At 33.7% G+C, this 13,978-nt stretch overlaps 2 protein-coding genes across 4 annotated transcripts; one reads left to right on the top strand and one right to left on the bottom strand.

Moving 5' to 3' along the window:
• Positions 1–5,045: 5,045 nt before the first annotated feature.
• LOC120073000 (5-amino-6-(5-phospho-D-ribitylamino)uracil phosphatase, chloroplastic) lies at positions 5,046–7,066 on the top strand. Its single transcript, XM_039025585.1, has one exon. It carries the CDS (start codon positions 5,723–5,725, stop codon positions 6,854–6,856), a length of 1,134 nt encoding a protein of 377 aa, XP_038881513.1. The 5' UTR covers positions 5,046–5,722; the 3' UTR covers positions 6,857–7,066.
• A 258-nt stretch (positions 7,067–7,324) lies between these two features.
• Positions 7,325–13,502, bottom strand: LOC120072800 (serine/threonine-protein kinase BSK7-like). 3 transcript variants are annotated; one of them, XM_039025416.1, is made up of 11 exons: positions 13,154–13,502; positions 12,314–12,502; positions 12,007–12,224; positions 11,463–11,598; positions 10,830–10,963; positions 10,626–10,731; positions 9,825–9,910; positions 9,496–9,684; positions 9,185–9,337; positions 8,711–8,824; positions 7,325–8,020 (listed from the first exon to the last, which is right to left on the bottom strand). In XM_039025416.1, exons 2-11 carry the CDS (start codon positions 12,393–12,395, stop codon positions 7,778–7,780), a joined length of 1,461 nt encoding a protein of 486 aa, XP_038881344.1. In that variant the 5' UTR covers positions 12,396–12,502; positions 13,154–13,502; the 3' UTR covers positions 7,325–7,777. The 3 variants fall into 3 exon arrangements, with proteins under 3 accessions (XP_038881344.1, XP_038881273.1, XP_038881409.1); XM_039025345.1 differs by lacking the exon at positions 13,154–13,502 and adding an exon at positions 12,801–13,126; XM_039025481.1 differs by lacking the exon at positions 13,154–13,502 and having other exon boundaries at positions 12,007–12,241; positions 12,314–12,432.
• Positions 13,503–13,978: the final 476 nt, after the last annotated feature.

Below are 13,978 nucleotides of genomic sequence, written 5' to 3'. Positions count from 1 at the left end.
ATTGAGTAGCTTTAGAGATAAAGTTTGTCATATTGATCTGTAATATTAGTAAACGCATACAGTTTAGATATAAGATAATTAAGTGTGGCAAAATTAAGCATCAAGAGATGTTGAAAGAATCAAATAGAAAACAGAATCTGGATGCATCACACATATATACTTAGGGAAGACCAGTTAGTCTTCCCAACCCCATGTCATTCCATTGAATTCATCCAAACTTGTTGTCTGTACTGAGGAATCATCATATTACATTACAATGCATTCCATACTCTGTCGATGCATCTCATTTCTCCCCCCTCTTTATCTTGCATGTATGCTGGCTTAGTTTAGTTTAGAATATCAACACCTATATCTATACTTAGAATCACATTGCTAAAGATTATTTTACCATCTTGCGTTAGTACTAACTAATCCATGCGTTCAACCCTAGACTTACTAGGAAACTTGGGCTACATTTATACTTGGATCTAATTTAAGAAAACTTGTACACAACTAGAACTTTCCATGAAACATTAATCTCTACATTCTAACGTATAGTCTCAATTCAAGTTAGAAAACGACATAAGTGTAATGCAAAGATTAGAACATTGCTAATTCTTGTTGAAAACTGTTGATTTTTGACAAACTATTCAATGATTAATCTGTATATTGCTAATTTTATACGAAAGTTGATTTGATTGAAATGAGTAAGTTCTTGAAGATTATCACAATTTTTTTTTCTTTTCATTAAAATTAGTGGGTGAATTAGCAGAAATTACTTGGAGGATAAAAATTGAAAATAATATGTATATAATTTTTAAGTCCAATTGGATGAAATTAAAAGTTAAAAGTGAAAGCACATACCCTCGATAAGTTTATGAGTCAAAATTGCTTTTTTTCTCTTTTTATATATAAAAAGTATAAAAAGAAAGAAACAATGAGGAGATTTTTTTGAAGATCAATCAGAGTTTGAAACTTCCACGCTACCTGTTTCTTGAAGAGTTTGCAAACAGTAATCCAAGTTGGACCCCCCCACCACAACTTCTGTCCTTATTTCCAATTTCCTACATGGATTACAACTTTTTTTTTCTCCCTAAAGAGACATGAATTGACCACTTCTCTCATATATATTGCACTTATCTCATGTTTTAATCCATTTTTCATTCTTCCCCATCCTTCTAATTTAACTTTAATTTATAGAGTTAATTTATAACTTTTAAAGGGATGTTCAACTCTAACTTAGAGTAAGTTGAATGGACTATAATAGTATACTCAATGTTTGAGGTATGTGTTTAGATAACGAGGAGTAAGGATTATTTTAACCACCATTTTGTTATAGTAAAATTATTTAAAACTCAATGGCTAAAAATATCTAACTCTCTCTTCAAAGCACAATTTTGACAAACAACTAGCTCAAATGACCAGCTTTGGTGTCTAGCTCTGATGATCATCTCTAGCTACCACCTATGCAACCAACTCCAGTGCCTTAATCCAACAAAGATCACCTCTAATGCCTAATTTCGGTGATGACTACCTCCGATGATTGGCTCCAATAACTCCCTTTAGGAGCCAACTCAATAATCACCTCCGACAACCAATTCATAGTGTTTAATAGTCTTTTTTTTTGTAGTAATTTAACATTTAATAGAAACATTTTGAGTATAGCAAACTTCTCAACAGTTGAAGTTACAAGCTCTACTCAATTATATCGACCATTTCTCTCGTAAATATAGAAGTTGCGGTCAATAAGGTAGGGATCATCAAAACACCAAACCATCCAATGTAAAGATGGTTTTTCAGTGTTGGTCAAACTTGTAAAACATTTTTTAGACCAACTTGTGTAACATTTTGAAACATATGAACCAAATAAAAACTAGACCTAAAATGTATGAACCAAATTTTTTTCCTTTCTTTTTCATACTATTTTTCCTTTTCTTTTTCTTTTTTCCTTTTTTTTTTTTTTTTTTTTTTTTTTTTTGCAATTTAGTTTTCAAAAAATGAAATCAACATTTTCAAACTTATAGACTGTTATTGAGAAATTGGACCTTAAAATTAGTGTATGAACGGTAGGAAATAACCTATAAAAATATAGGAAAATGATTACCTTTTCAAATATTTGTTCCGTTCTATGGAAGAAGAAAATAAGTTCCAATACAAATAATTTTTTTTTAAAAAAAAAAACTCATTTTAACATTTATTTAACTAATTAAAAGTTTAAAGTCGATCTACTAATTTTGAAAGTTTTAGGCCTAATTTTAATAATCGTATAAGTTTGAGTGTTGTAAAATAAATTTTTGTCTCTCGATCAAATATATACTTGAATCTGTTAAGCTATAATCAAATTAAGAAATAAGTTTAATTAATTTACTTGATTGACAAAATATGATATTTAAGGTACTATTTACTTGTATAATAAAAAAAATAGTAGAAAAAAGAAAAACAAAACTTAGACTAAAATAACATGCATCCTAAACACATATTATTATAACTTGTACTAAAATCGTCTCCACTCGAAACCTAGACTATTATAATCGAGTGTTATAATATAAAAACTATAATAACCAACTTAACACCCCAAACAACTACACAAATTTCGATCTAGTCCATTGTTGTTATAGTTACTATATTGATACAATTTTTCATGTAATAATGAGGTAATGTTGTGGGATTATAAATACAAGTCGTTGAAAAAAAGGTTATAAATGCGAGCAAAAATAAATGGAAATGTGTGAGTTTTTGGATGAGTAAGCATAATTTGGAAATCACTCATAATCTTTTATTAAAGGCACAATTTGGAAATCACTCCTAATCTTTTATTAAATTATAGAAACCAAATTTGAACTAAGCTCAAATTATAAAAACTAAGTTTCAAAATCGTTTGGACCAAATTGAAACTAATCTTAAAATATAAGTCTTAAAATGAAATCTTTTTAATAGTGACCCATTTGCTATTTAACATTTTTCTTTTAATCAAATTAAATATAATTTAATTAGTCAAATAATATATAACGTTTTTATGAAGCTAGAATTTCAATTTTTCATCGACGTATTTGAATTATAATATTCTCTAAAAAAAAATTAATAAATAAATCAACTCTTTTTTTAAGATCTAAATCATATATTGATCATTGGTTGAACTTTCTACATATCCAATTTAGTCTCTAAATTTCTAAGTTTCTTCTATTTCGTTTCCAAAATTTAAGAGGATTATTTTAGTCGTCTTTTATAAAAAAAAAACTATCTTGATTCTTACTTTATAATCAATGTTAACAAATTAATGAGTTAACTTAAAGTATAATGCACTAATATATTAATGCGAGAGATAAGATATCATGCCAAATAAATTGAAGATAAACGTTAGACAAAAACAAATTTATGGTTAAAAAGTAATATATCAAGAATTAAAATTTTTGTTATTTATCAAACCATTTTAAGAACTAAAATGAAGATTTTGCAAATTTAAAAATCAAAGTGGTACAAATTTAAAAGTTTTGAAGACCAAATAAAATATTTGAGTAATTTAAAACTTCAATTTTATTATATATGTTAAGCATCTTTTATCAACCAACTTGAAGATATATTAATTAAATGTAGGGGGGGCCACCTTTCATATTTAATTTAGTTTATGAACTTCTGATTCTAAAGAAATTGCTTCTCTCAAAAGACCTTTATTTTGTCCAGCTTTATGGGACATTGCAACTTAAATAATTGTACTATAAAACTTTTAAATAATAAAAATCATAGGGTTTTTTTTAGTTAAATTATCCGGTCAATAAATCCTCTTGTTTTGAGTTTAATTTTAATTTTATACACATAAATTTAGATTCTTATTTTGAGTACAATAATTTAGAAGTAGTGGCAATTCAAATTTCTAATTTTGAGTTTGAACACACAAATTTATATTTTTAATTTTGTTTCCATAATTTAGGCACAATTGGCTAACTATTTCTTTTTTTGCTTTTTGTTGTTAAAAATTATATCTATTTTCTCTCCATTTTTTATAATGATTTGCATATTTTTTAAGTACAAGAGTTGATTTCTTAGCCCAATTTAAAAACAAAAACATATTTTTAAAAATTATTTTGTTTAGTTTTGAAAATTTTGCTAGATTTTTGAAAATATTGATAAAAAATAGATTACAAAACAATAAATTTAGAGGTGAAATGAATATTTATAAACTTAATTACAAAAAAAAAAGTAAATAGTTATCAAACGGACCTTAGTTCAACATTACACTTTATATTTAAACTATTTTGATCGGTTCAAAATTCCTCCATTTTCTTATTAATTATTAATATAATCAAGCCAAATTCATTGTCATAAATAGAATTTTGTGTCTATTTAGTTCTTTGAAACTTCAAGATTACAAATTTTATTTTTTGAACTCTGAGGTTTGTGCCTATTTAGGCCTTTAATGTGTTATAAAATTCATGGATCTATTAGATACAATATTAAAAATTTAGGATTATATTAGACATAAAACTCAATTTTATATCTAATAGATCAATTAATTTTTAAAAATTTTAAATGTGTGAGAAACTTATTTGGCACAAAATTAAAAGTGGAGAAAAATATTTTTTTTATCCCTAAATTCTGAAGAATAACTTGGTTAGTCCTTCCTATTTTAATGGAACTAATTTAATATATCACTTTTAAGAATGGTTGAAAAAGGAAATAAAAAATAAATTTGAAAAAAAAAAAAAAGATTGAATACAAAAGTGGAATTCTCTTCTCTCTTATTCTCTCTCCTCCCATTCATTCCTAAATGGTCAGAAAAATTGGGGGGGAAATTAAAATTATGAAAATATCTATATTTTTGGAAAATTGAGATTAGGGGCGACACTTTAGATGCAAGGATGAATAATTATGGATTATGTTCCTTTAATCTTATCTGAAAAGTAGTGGCATAAATGTAAAAGAAGTGAAAAAGGAGGGCAAATAGAGAAGAAGGGGGAACCGAGAAGAAACGAGAAAGGTGACCGACACGCGGCCTTCCAGCCGGTTGCTCTGGTCGGCGTGCGCGACCAGTCTCCTCACGAAGATGGCCACCGTGTTGTTCTCTCTTTCCTTACCCTCTATTCTGATTATAAACCACAAAACTTTTCCCTTTCTTCTTCCTAAATCCTTTCCTTATGAGATAGAAAGAGAGAGAATTTAGATTCTTTTCTTTCGTGCTCCCCAATATTACCCCTAATCAGTAACCCCTTCTCTCCTTATCACCAATCCAATTCCTGATTCTGTTTGGTAATTGCTTCCTTCTTCTTTCTTTGTTTCTATTTTCTATTTTTTTTTTTTTCCTTTTTCCAGTTGGGTTTTGTTTGGGAGTTATGTTTGATTGATTTCTATAAAGGGGCTGCGTTTTGTTTAAGATTTTAGCGATACCCATCAAACCCTTTTCGCTTGTTTCGCTTTCGCATGCCCCTGTTTGTTCCCTTTTGGTGTTGATTCTGCTCTGTTTATTGGAATGGTGGGAATGTTTGTGGCAGTGCTTTGATGAAATTTGGTGTTCTTTAGAAGTTGTGTTTTCTGTTATTCTTTTCCCTTTCTGTCGATAAGGACAGTTTGGGGGATCTGAGCAAGTTGGATGATTCAATTGAAGTTGCTTCTTGGAGACGTTGAAATTGATTGCCAGGAATTCAGGCGGGTTGGTTTTTTGTCAGTGTAAATTTGGTTAAGTTTGGCTGTAATTTGAGAGTTTGAAGTATCAAATTGTAGTTTGGTTGAAGCAATTAACTGGTTGGGGATGGTTCAATCGATTGCAGCAGCTTCTCTTTTTGGCCATCAGCTGCTATGTGGAGGAACTTTTATTCAGGACACGTCCTACAAGAGGAAGAACAGTTGGTTTCCAACATCCAAATTTGTTGGTAAGAGGCTGATTTCGTCTCCCCCAGTTTCTGGATTGAAAGTGGATAGATTAGCACTTTTGGCAATTAAGGCTTTGTCGTTGGAGGTAACAAAAGAGGCATATTCATTCAGAGAGGATAGAATACCAAAGGATTGGAACTATGATATTGATGCTGGCTTTGATCGAAAGCCAGGTTTATGGCCTCCTGAAAACAAAGCAGATAATCCTTCATTACAGAATCCATTGCTTCGACAAGAAAGAATGGGGTGTGGTTGGTTGGGTGCCATATTTGAGTGGGAGGGTGTGTTGATTGAGGACAATCCTGAAATTGAGAAGCAGGCTTGGTTAGCTCTTTCTCAGGAAGAAGGAAAATCCCCTCCCCCAGCTTTTATCCTCAGGAGAATAGAGGGGATGAAGAATGAACAGGCTATTTCTGAAGTCCTTTGCTGGTCTAGAGATCCTGCTCAGTTGAGAAGAATGGCTGCTAGGAAGGAGGAAATCTATCAGGCATTGCAGGGAGGAGTTTACAGATTAAGAGCAGGGTCAAAAGAGTTTGTGAATGTCCTGATGCATTACAAGATTCCCATGGCACTGGTTTCAACACGACCTAGAGAAACTCTGGAGTCGGCCATGGGAACGATTGGTATTGACGGCGATTTCAATGTGATTATTGCTGCGGAGGATGTTCACAGGGGAAAGCCTGATCCAGAAATGTTCGTTTATGCAGCACAGCTCTTGAACTTCATTCCTGAAAGATGCATTGTGTTTGGGAATTCAAACCAAACTGTTGAGGCTGCTCATGATGCCCGGATGAAGTGTGTGGCAGTTGCAAGCAAGCATCCTGTTTATGAACTTGGGGCTGCAGACTTGGTCGTGAGGCGTCTTGATGAGTTGACAGTCGTTGATTTGAAGAATCTCGCCGATATTGAGTCCTCTGAATTTGGTTCTGGAGAGCTAGAGTTGGAGATGGAATTAGTAGAAGATGATGAATCTCCATCAACCATGACAGCAGTTGATGATATTTTCTGGTGACAATGGCTAAAATGTACATAATTTATTGTTATGATTCTTAACGTCAATAGTTCATCTGTGTATAAAAAGGGTGGGAAATATTTACCAAAAAAAGAAAGAAAAAAAAAAATCAGAGGTGGTCTGCATTGTATCAACTTAATGGTATATGACATGTATGTATTTTTCTTTTTCTGTGTCTGAAAGTCCAATGTTTCCTTTCTGCTGCTTCAACACAATTTCCTCTCAAAACCTCCAAATATCTGAAGAAATAGAATAAAAAGCACACTAAGACGAATTCTGAAACATGATGTGGGTTATCCAGTAGTAGCATCAAGGAAGATGGCTTTAAACTTGATATGGATTAATGACATTTTTCAACTTTTTTAGATTGTTTTTCTACTTCCCATCTATTCTGCACTGAAATTACTATGTCACCAACAGGTTAGCAGGATTAATTCAAATATAAACAACAGTTAAAAGAGCCATTGATTGATCGAATGTATAGTGATGACAAAAGATTTTTGCCCATTTATCTGACAAAAACAAACATACATAATAGCCTAACAGAAATTTGACAGAGCGCCTTGCCTACAATAAGCTAACAGTACTATACAGAAATTACAAGCATAAATTCCCATCCTTCCCTCTCTCACATAATTTAAACAGTTGACTCCTTTACAAAACCAAAATTAATTTTCTAAGTCCTCCTAGTTTTCTTGGCCGTGTATCAGAAAACTGACTAGACCACGCGCCAGCCAGTTCCATATAAATAAAATGAATCCGTCAGAAGGGACTGCAAGAAAGACTTCTTAAGTTGCATCTCAGCATTATGGATGGATTGGAGGAGAAAAAGATCAGTTTGAACAAGATTGGCGTGCCTGTGTCTCCAGTTAAAGCTCAAATTCTGCAATACTAATAATTTAGACACAAGTCACCATTTAATTATTTGGCGGTTGTTTTGGTTTCAAGTGCAAATCCCTCTCTGAGAGCTGTTTGTGCCTCATTGTTGCTACCAAGTGCAAAAAGTGCAGCAGCTTGCAAATAAGATGCAATATGCCAGACAGGTGATATAACTTGAGCTTGCATTGCGTCGTTTAGAGCTTCTTGTGGCATATCACATGCGAGATACGACAAACTACGACGTGCAAACATTGTTGGGGAAAGCACAGCTCCGGCATCAATGAACTGCAAGAGAACAAAAAGATGTTATCTAGGTGTGCTTAGACTTCTAAATCAGAACAATAAAAGCATTGATTCCCACATCAAGAGCGTCCTCAAACGGTTCATGTGCTTTCTTGAGTCTGGAGTAAACAATGATATGGACAATAGCCAAAGTTTTTCCAAAAATGTTCTACTCTTCCCAAGTTATATGACACATTATCATGAGCAAGTTTTCTTATGAAATATGAATGCCATCAAAGTTTTTCTTCCAAGTATAAGGACAATTATAAATCACAGCCTGTGTTTTAACAAATTCCTTCTATATACTCTCCAAGAAATGTCAGAGATACCGATTCAAGTAGTAGCACCGTAACTTGGATTGAGAAGCAAAGCCCTCATTGAAGCCCTTGGTCAATCATGTTATTGGTGGCTAATTTAATTAGGATTTATAAATTAAAACTTTGTTCAGAATTTTCCTTCGGTTGCTTAGCTGATTTGGCAGTTTGAGGCCTCTATATACAGCAATCAGCTGTTTAAACTCTGGTATTTCCTTTGTCTTCATAATACTAATTTCTACCCCCTTCTATCTTTTTGTTCTTCTCTATTTCCTTTTTTCAAGCTCTCCTACCAAAATGAACCCACACACAGTAAAGCCTTGAAACTGTAGGTATTAATACGCAGAAGAAGTTTAAATGGAAACAAAACATCACAGACCTGTGTATAAGAATCGATTGCAGCTCTAAAATCCTTGTGCCGAAAAGCAAGATCTCCACTTTTCTTTGAACTCAATGTTTCCTGCATCTGGTCGGTCCACATCTGGAAGGAAAGCTGCATGCCAGAATCAATCAAAATTAGCAGCAAGAACCTGGTATCTCTTATTTCAACAGTAAAAGATTTGGTACAGTAATTACAGAGGATGTGTACGGAAGAACAGGATGAAAACATCCATAATTGTAATAGGATCTCCATTCAGTTTCATGATATTAAAATTTGTGCTTAATAATATGAGGGTACTTAGTTGTGTACGCAGTTGTATGTAGAAAGTTTATTTCTGAACTGTAAATGAAGGCGGACTTGAAGAATGAAGACTGTCGAAGTGAGAAATCCAATTACATGATTACAAAAACATCAACAGAATAAAAATTCATGTCAATATTTGTTCCTTCAATATGATATGCAATAACAAACCTCAGTTGCTGAACCTTCATCATCCTTGTAATTTATCTTTTCCAAAATCTCGTGAATGACGGTCAAATCCATTCTTAAGCAAGCTTCTCCAAGTGGTGTAAGAGGTAAATCTGAAGCATCACGCGGTACACCCAACAATACATGTGAAGGGACCTGCAGAACAAACAAAGATAGAAATCAACATTGGAGGATGTCTTTTCATTAGCAACAGGTTAACCCTACGAATTTGAACAATAAAAAGAGGTTGTTATTACCATTGTGGTATGCAAAATCAATAAATCTTCAACTACTGAAATGGCAAGAAAATATACCTCAGTGTCCGTCTGAAGAGGAGTTAGAGAAGAAACTAATGATTTTGGATTAGGACGCTCTCGAGGCTCATACTGCAAGCAACGAGAAGCTAATCTCACTAATTCAGTCCCTTCATCGTTTGAAAATTGTCCTTCCAAACAAGAATCTGTCAGCATTTGAAGATTCCTGTCCCTTATTAAGTCAAGAGCCTAAAAGTTATCGAACACAACATTAGTAGAGCAATTTGGTGCAACACCAGATCCAATGGTGTATTCTTCCATTTCTGAAATACACCTTTCAATAATCTCATAGCATGATAGAGCAGTGCTTGGTAAGAAAGAAAACTTACATGGCTAGGTGGGATATGTTTTCCACTGAGGAGGTCGAGCAATAGAGTGCCAAAGCTGTACATAACACTTTCTGGAGTAACTCTTCCTACATACAAATGAGATGATGATTTTCAATCCATCACACTAAATGGTATGAGAATTGATCAACAAGGAAGTAATGCATAAAAACAGGCAGCAGAGACAAATTTTCTTGCATATCTTTGAAATTGGTATATGAACAGGACGTCAAAATCTAAGAGCTCATACAACATAGGCAGTTTGACTCATCAAAAGCCAAGCATACATGCTTGGTGCATCAAGACACAAAGCATTGTGACAACAAAATAAGGGAACTCCAAGAGAGGCATATTTAACAAAATAGACTGCCACGGAAGAAAAAAGTCCCTTGCTGGCAAAACTACACATTCTTAATTACCATGCCCATATTAAAAGTGATCACATAAACAAGCATCCCTTGAAAATTTAACATCTATATCAAGAGTAGGACACAGAAGGGTGGTGTGGGCTTCCAATACATTTATTACACGTGAATGCTTTAAACCAGTTGAACTATAAACTCCAAGACCAATTCCATGTTTTATTCCACAAGCAAACAGATCAATATATGAAAACCTTGTAAAGTTGGAATCAGCAAAACAAGAAACTCTGGTTACCAAATACTACAACTCCACAAGACAGGCAAATAATTATATTAATCTGAAAAGATAAGAAAGCACAACCCCATTAACTACTAATTAATAGTACAGACTACAGAGTCAACAAAACAACCTGGCCTAATGAAGAATATCTAAAGGGTGTACCTGTTTTGAGATACTCCGGAGGACAGAATGCCAAATTTGTGCTGTAGCTTTTACCATCTCTGCTGTTTTTCATCATACCAAAGCATGAAAGCCTGGGGTTTCCATCCTGAGAGGAGATATCAACATTTTACACAGAACCATCAGATCCATCACCCCAGAAAAATAGGGGGATGACAAAAGATTGTACAATTTAAAGATGCTCACGTCATCAAAAACAACTCTATAGGCATTGAGATCATGATACAGGGCACGCCCTTTACTTGTACAGTACTCCAAAGCTTGTGCAATATATAAGGCCACTCTTAACCGCATGGTCCATTTCAGTGGTTGAGAATCCCCTGCGTAAGTATCATATTAAAATTCACTTTAGAAAACAATGCCCTGCTACAAGACCAAACAACAGGAGAGGAAGACGAAATATGGAAAGCAAATAAGAATTAAAGACTCATCTTTAGCATTAGCAAATGTTAAGTCTTTCAACACTTAGAAATGTTGAAATTTTTTGCAAGTTCCTCACAAGGTAAACGACACAACTATGCAGGGATCTGCAAGAATTTCACAAGTTTGCTTCTACCAACCATGGTCATAAAAATAGCAACAGCAATTCATGGCCTAATTACCAACAAGGAGTTCTAAAAATCAAAACAACAGGAGGGACGGATGAAAAACGAAAAGGCAAAACAGAATTCATTCACATCCACCACCACTACCCATGGGAACCTCTAACTTGTGTTAAATTAACATGGAACTCAGATCCGTGCTGAAAATTCAAATGAATGAGTACCACAGAAAGGTAAGACAAGGAGACCAGAATGTTGATAATTCTACTAAACTTACAATGAAACAAGTGCTTTGCCAATGTTTCATTAGGCATATATTCTGCAATTAGTAATCTCTCATCACCTTCACAGCAACAACCAAGTAAATTTGCCAACCTTAGATTTCGTAGCTGACCTACATTCTTGGCTTCTTCCTGGAAGCAAAGGAAGTAACATTTGAAAGAGTATAACAGAATTTCCACTGGAGAGAATAGGAGGCCAAATACACATAAATCTCAAAATATAAGATAGGAGTTTCTGAATTTTGTAAATGATTATCGAAATCAGATTATCCAGTATTTGTCAAAGCTACAAAAACTTAAAATCAAATGTATAGACTTATCATAACAGATGAAACCATTTACTGCCTTTATAACACATTGTTATGAAGTAAACTTTGGATTTTCCTTTTTCCTTTTGATGTCGGAATAAGTTAGTATATCTATATGCCATTTACAACTTACAGAAAAGTTATGAAGACTACAGCATGTTTTTGCATGTAATCATGGTGAAAGATATACAGTTGGCCATGCTGTTATGAATGTTCTTAAATATAAGTTTACCAGAAATTGCCTAGCATCTGGCCAAGCTGATCTGTTGAACCGTTTGACCGCAATCCGTTTTTGATTCTCGAGCTTCCCCTTATAAACAACATTTGGAGCCTTTTCCCCGTGTTCTGAAACTATATTCTCAACAGCAAATCCAGATGTAGCTATCCTTAGTTGCTCGATGGTGTATTCACGAAATGCAGGTATCTCAAGATCACTACTCCCTTCATTTTCTGCAAAAGTAAAAGATCTATCGTAGTAATTGCTTTCTGAACCGTGGTCACAAATACACATCGAACCAGAGCGGTAGATTTACACTTACCAACATCCTGGAGGTCAGGAACAGGCTTGTTATGATCTAAAGTCCAACAGCACCCTGAGAGTTTTGAACACCCACAACCCATCCTACTTGAACACAACGTAATTCTGTAATCAATAGATGCAGTTACGGTTGTAAACCTCCATCCAGCTTCCCATGCCAATCCAAATTTGTCCTTCGACTGAAGAGTAACTACGAAACATAACATTCAAAGTATTATTTATTTTAGGGTAATAATTGGAACATCCCTGACCAAGCTCAAATAATCTCCAACAGTAATGGGGTACATCGGAAACTTAAAATTAAGAGATTTTTCCAGTGTATGCATTCACCAGGAGGCCAATTGAGGTCTTATAAACTAGAAGTATGCTCGAATGATATATGTATTCTTGGTAAGATAGATGGATGCAATTAATGAATCACAGAGATAGATGAGACACTGCCACACCAAGACAATATAAAGCTTTGCTGAGAAATAAGATTCTCATACCAATAATAGAATGATCAAAAAGTGGATCAGGATAAACCATATTCGTCACATTCCAGCATTTGAACCCAAAAAAGGCAAAGATGAGCAACAATTCCCATCTGGGTTATCTTGAAAACAACCGAAAAAAACACTTTCCCCCTTTTATCTCATTTTTTCACCAAAATGAAGTGTGCCAACAGGATGATATAGCAAGAAAAGGAGCAGGAATACATGGGTATTTTAGCCTACCCAATAAGCCACTTTGAACAAATCAAAGCTCACAAAATAAGAGATGTAAAAGAAGTTAACAAGCAAAACTAAGCAACACCAAAAGCACCCAGTCAAAAAGAGAATCAAGCTAAACAATTCCTCACCCTTGAATCATTCGAAAAAGAAAAAGAAGAAAACGTCAGAAGACTTGCAAGTCTCCCCCTCTTTAGCTTGCTTTACTATGCAAAAATACTGAGAAATTCAAACTAAGAAAGAGTCGCTGGAGATCTTAACGTGCATCTAGCGCACCCCTTTTTTCTCTCTCCCTCCCTCTCTCATTCAAGGGGAAAATTTGACAGCTTTGAGATTCGGATTAGAGGGATAAATTAGAAAAAAAAAATGTAAAAATTAAATAATTTATAGATATTCTTTCCCGAATCTTTTTCGACAATCGCTTTCTTCATTGCTTGCTGTAAGCCTGTAAACCCTGTGTGGGGTTTGGTCCACCATTCTCCCTTGTACCCACCGACATGACCATCTCCCAAATTTCCAATTTTATTCCAAACAAATTCCACACTCCTTCTAAACCCATTTTAATGCAAAACTTATTTCAACTTAATCACTTTTGGGAACTCTTTAATCTGCTTCTCTAGTATTTCGGGAATGTTTTCTTATCTAATTGCAACCCTTTACTCACTCATTAAGATTTGCTTCACATGTCATGCGGTGTATGTAAAAATATCATTTTGATGTCATTGGTCATCTAGCCCAACCATCTTCGAAAATTTTTGGGTATTTAGAGAGTATGGATACTCCGATATTAAAAGAATTATATATAAAAGAAAAGTTATAGTATAAACAAAAAGAGCATGATCGTTCTTTTGTTAGTGCTAGAATTTTTTCTTGTCCTTATCTTTTATGAGCGGAGGATTTAGAAAATATGTTTGCGAGAGAAGTTTAAGTTTGAGTTAGTAAAAGCTAATTTTTTG

This window comes from Benincasa hispida, chromosome 1 (genome assembly GCF_009727055.1).
Source record: "Benincasa hispida cultivar B227 chromosome 1, ASM972705v1, whole genome shotgun sequence".
Lineage (NCBI taxonomy): Eukaryota > Viridiplantae > Streptophyta > Magnoliopsida > Cucurbitales > Cucurbitaceae > Benincasa > Benincasa hispida.
Note: the sequence above shows the minus strand (reverse complement) of the source record. Positions and strands in the feature narration are given on the sequence as shown.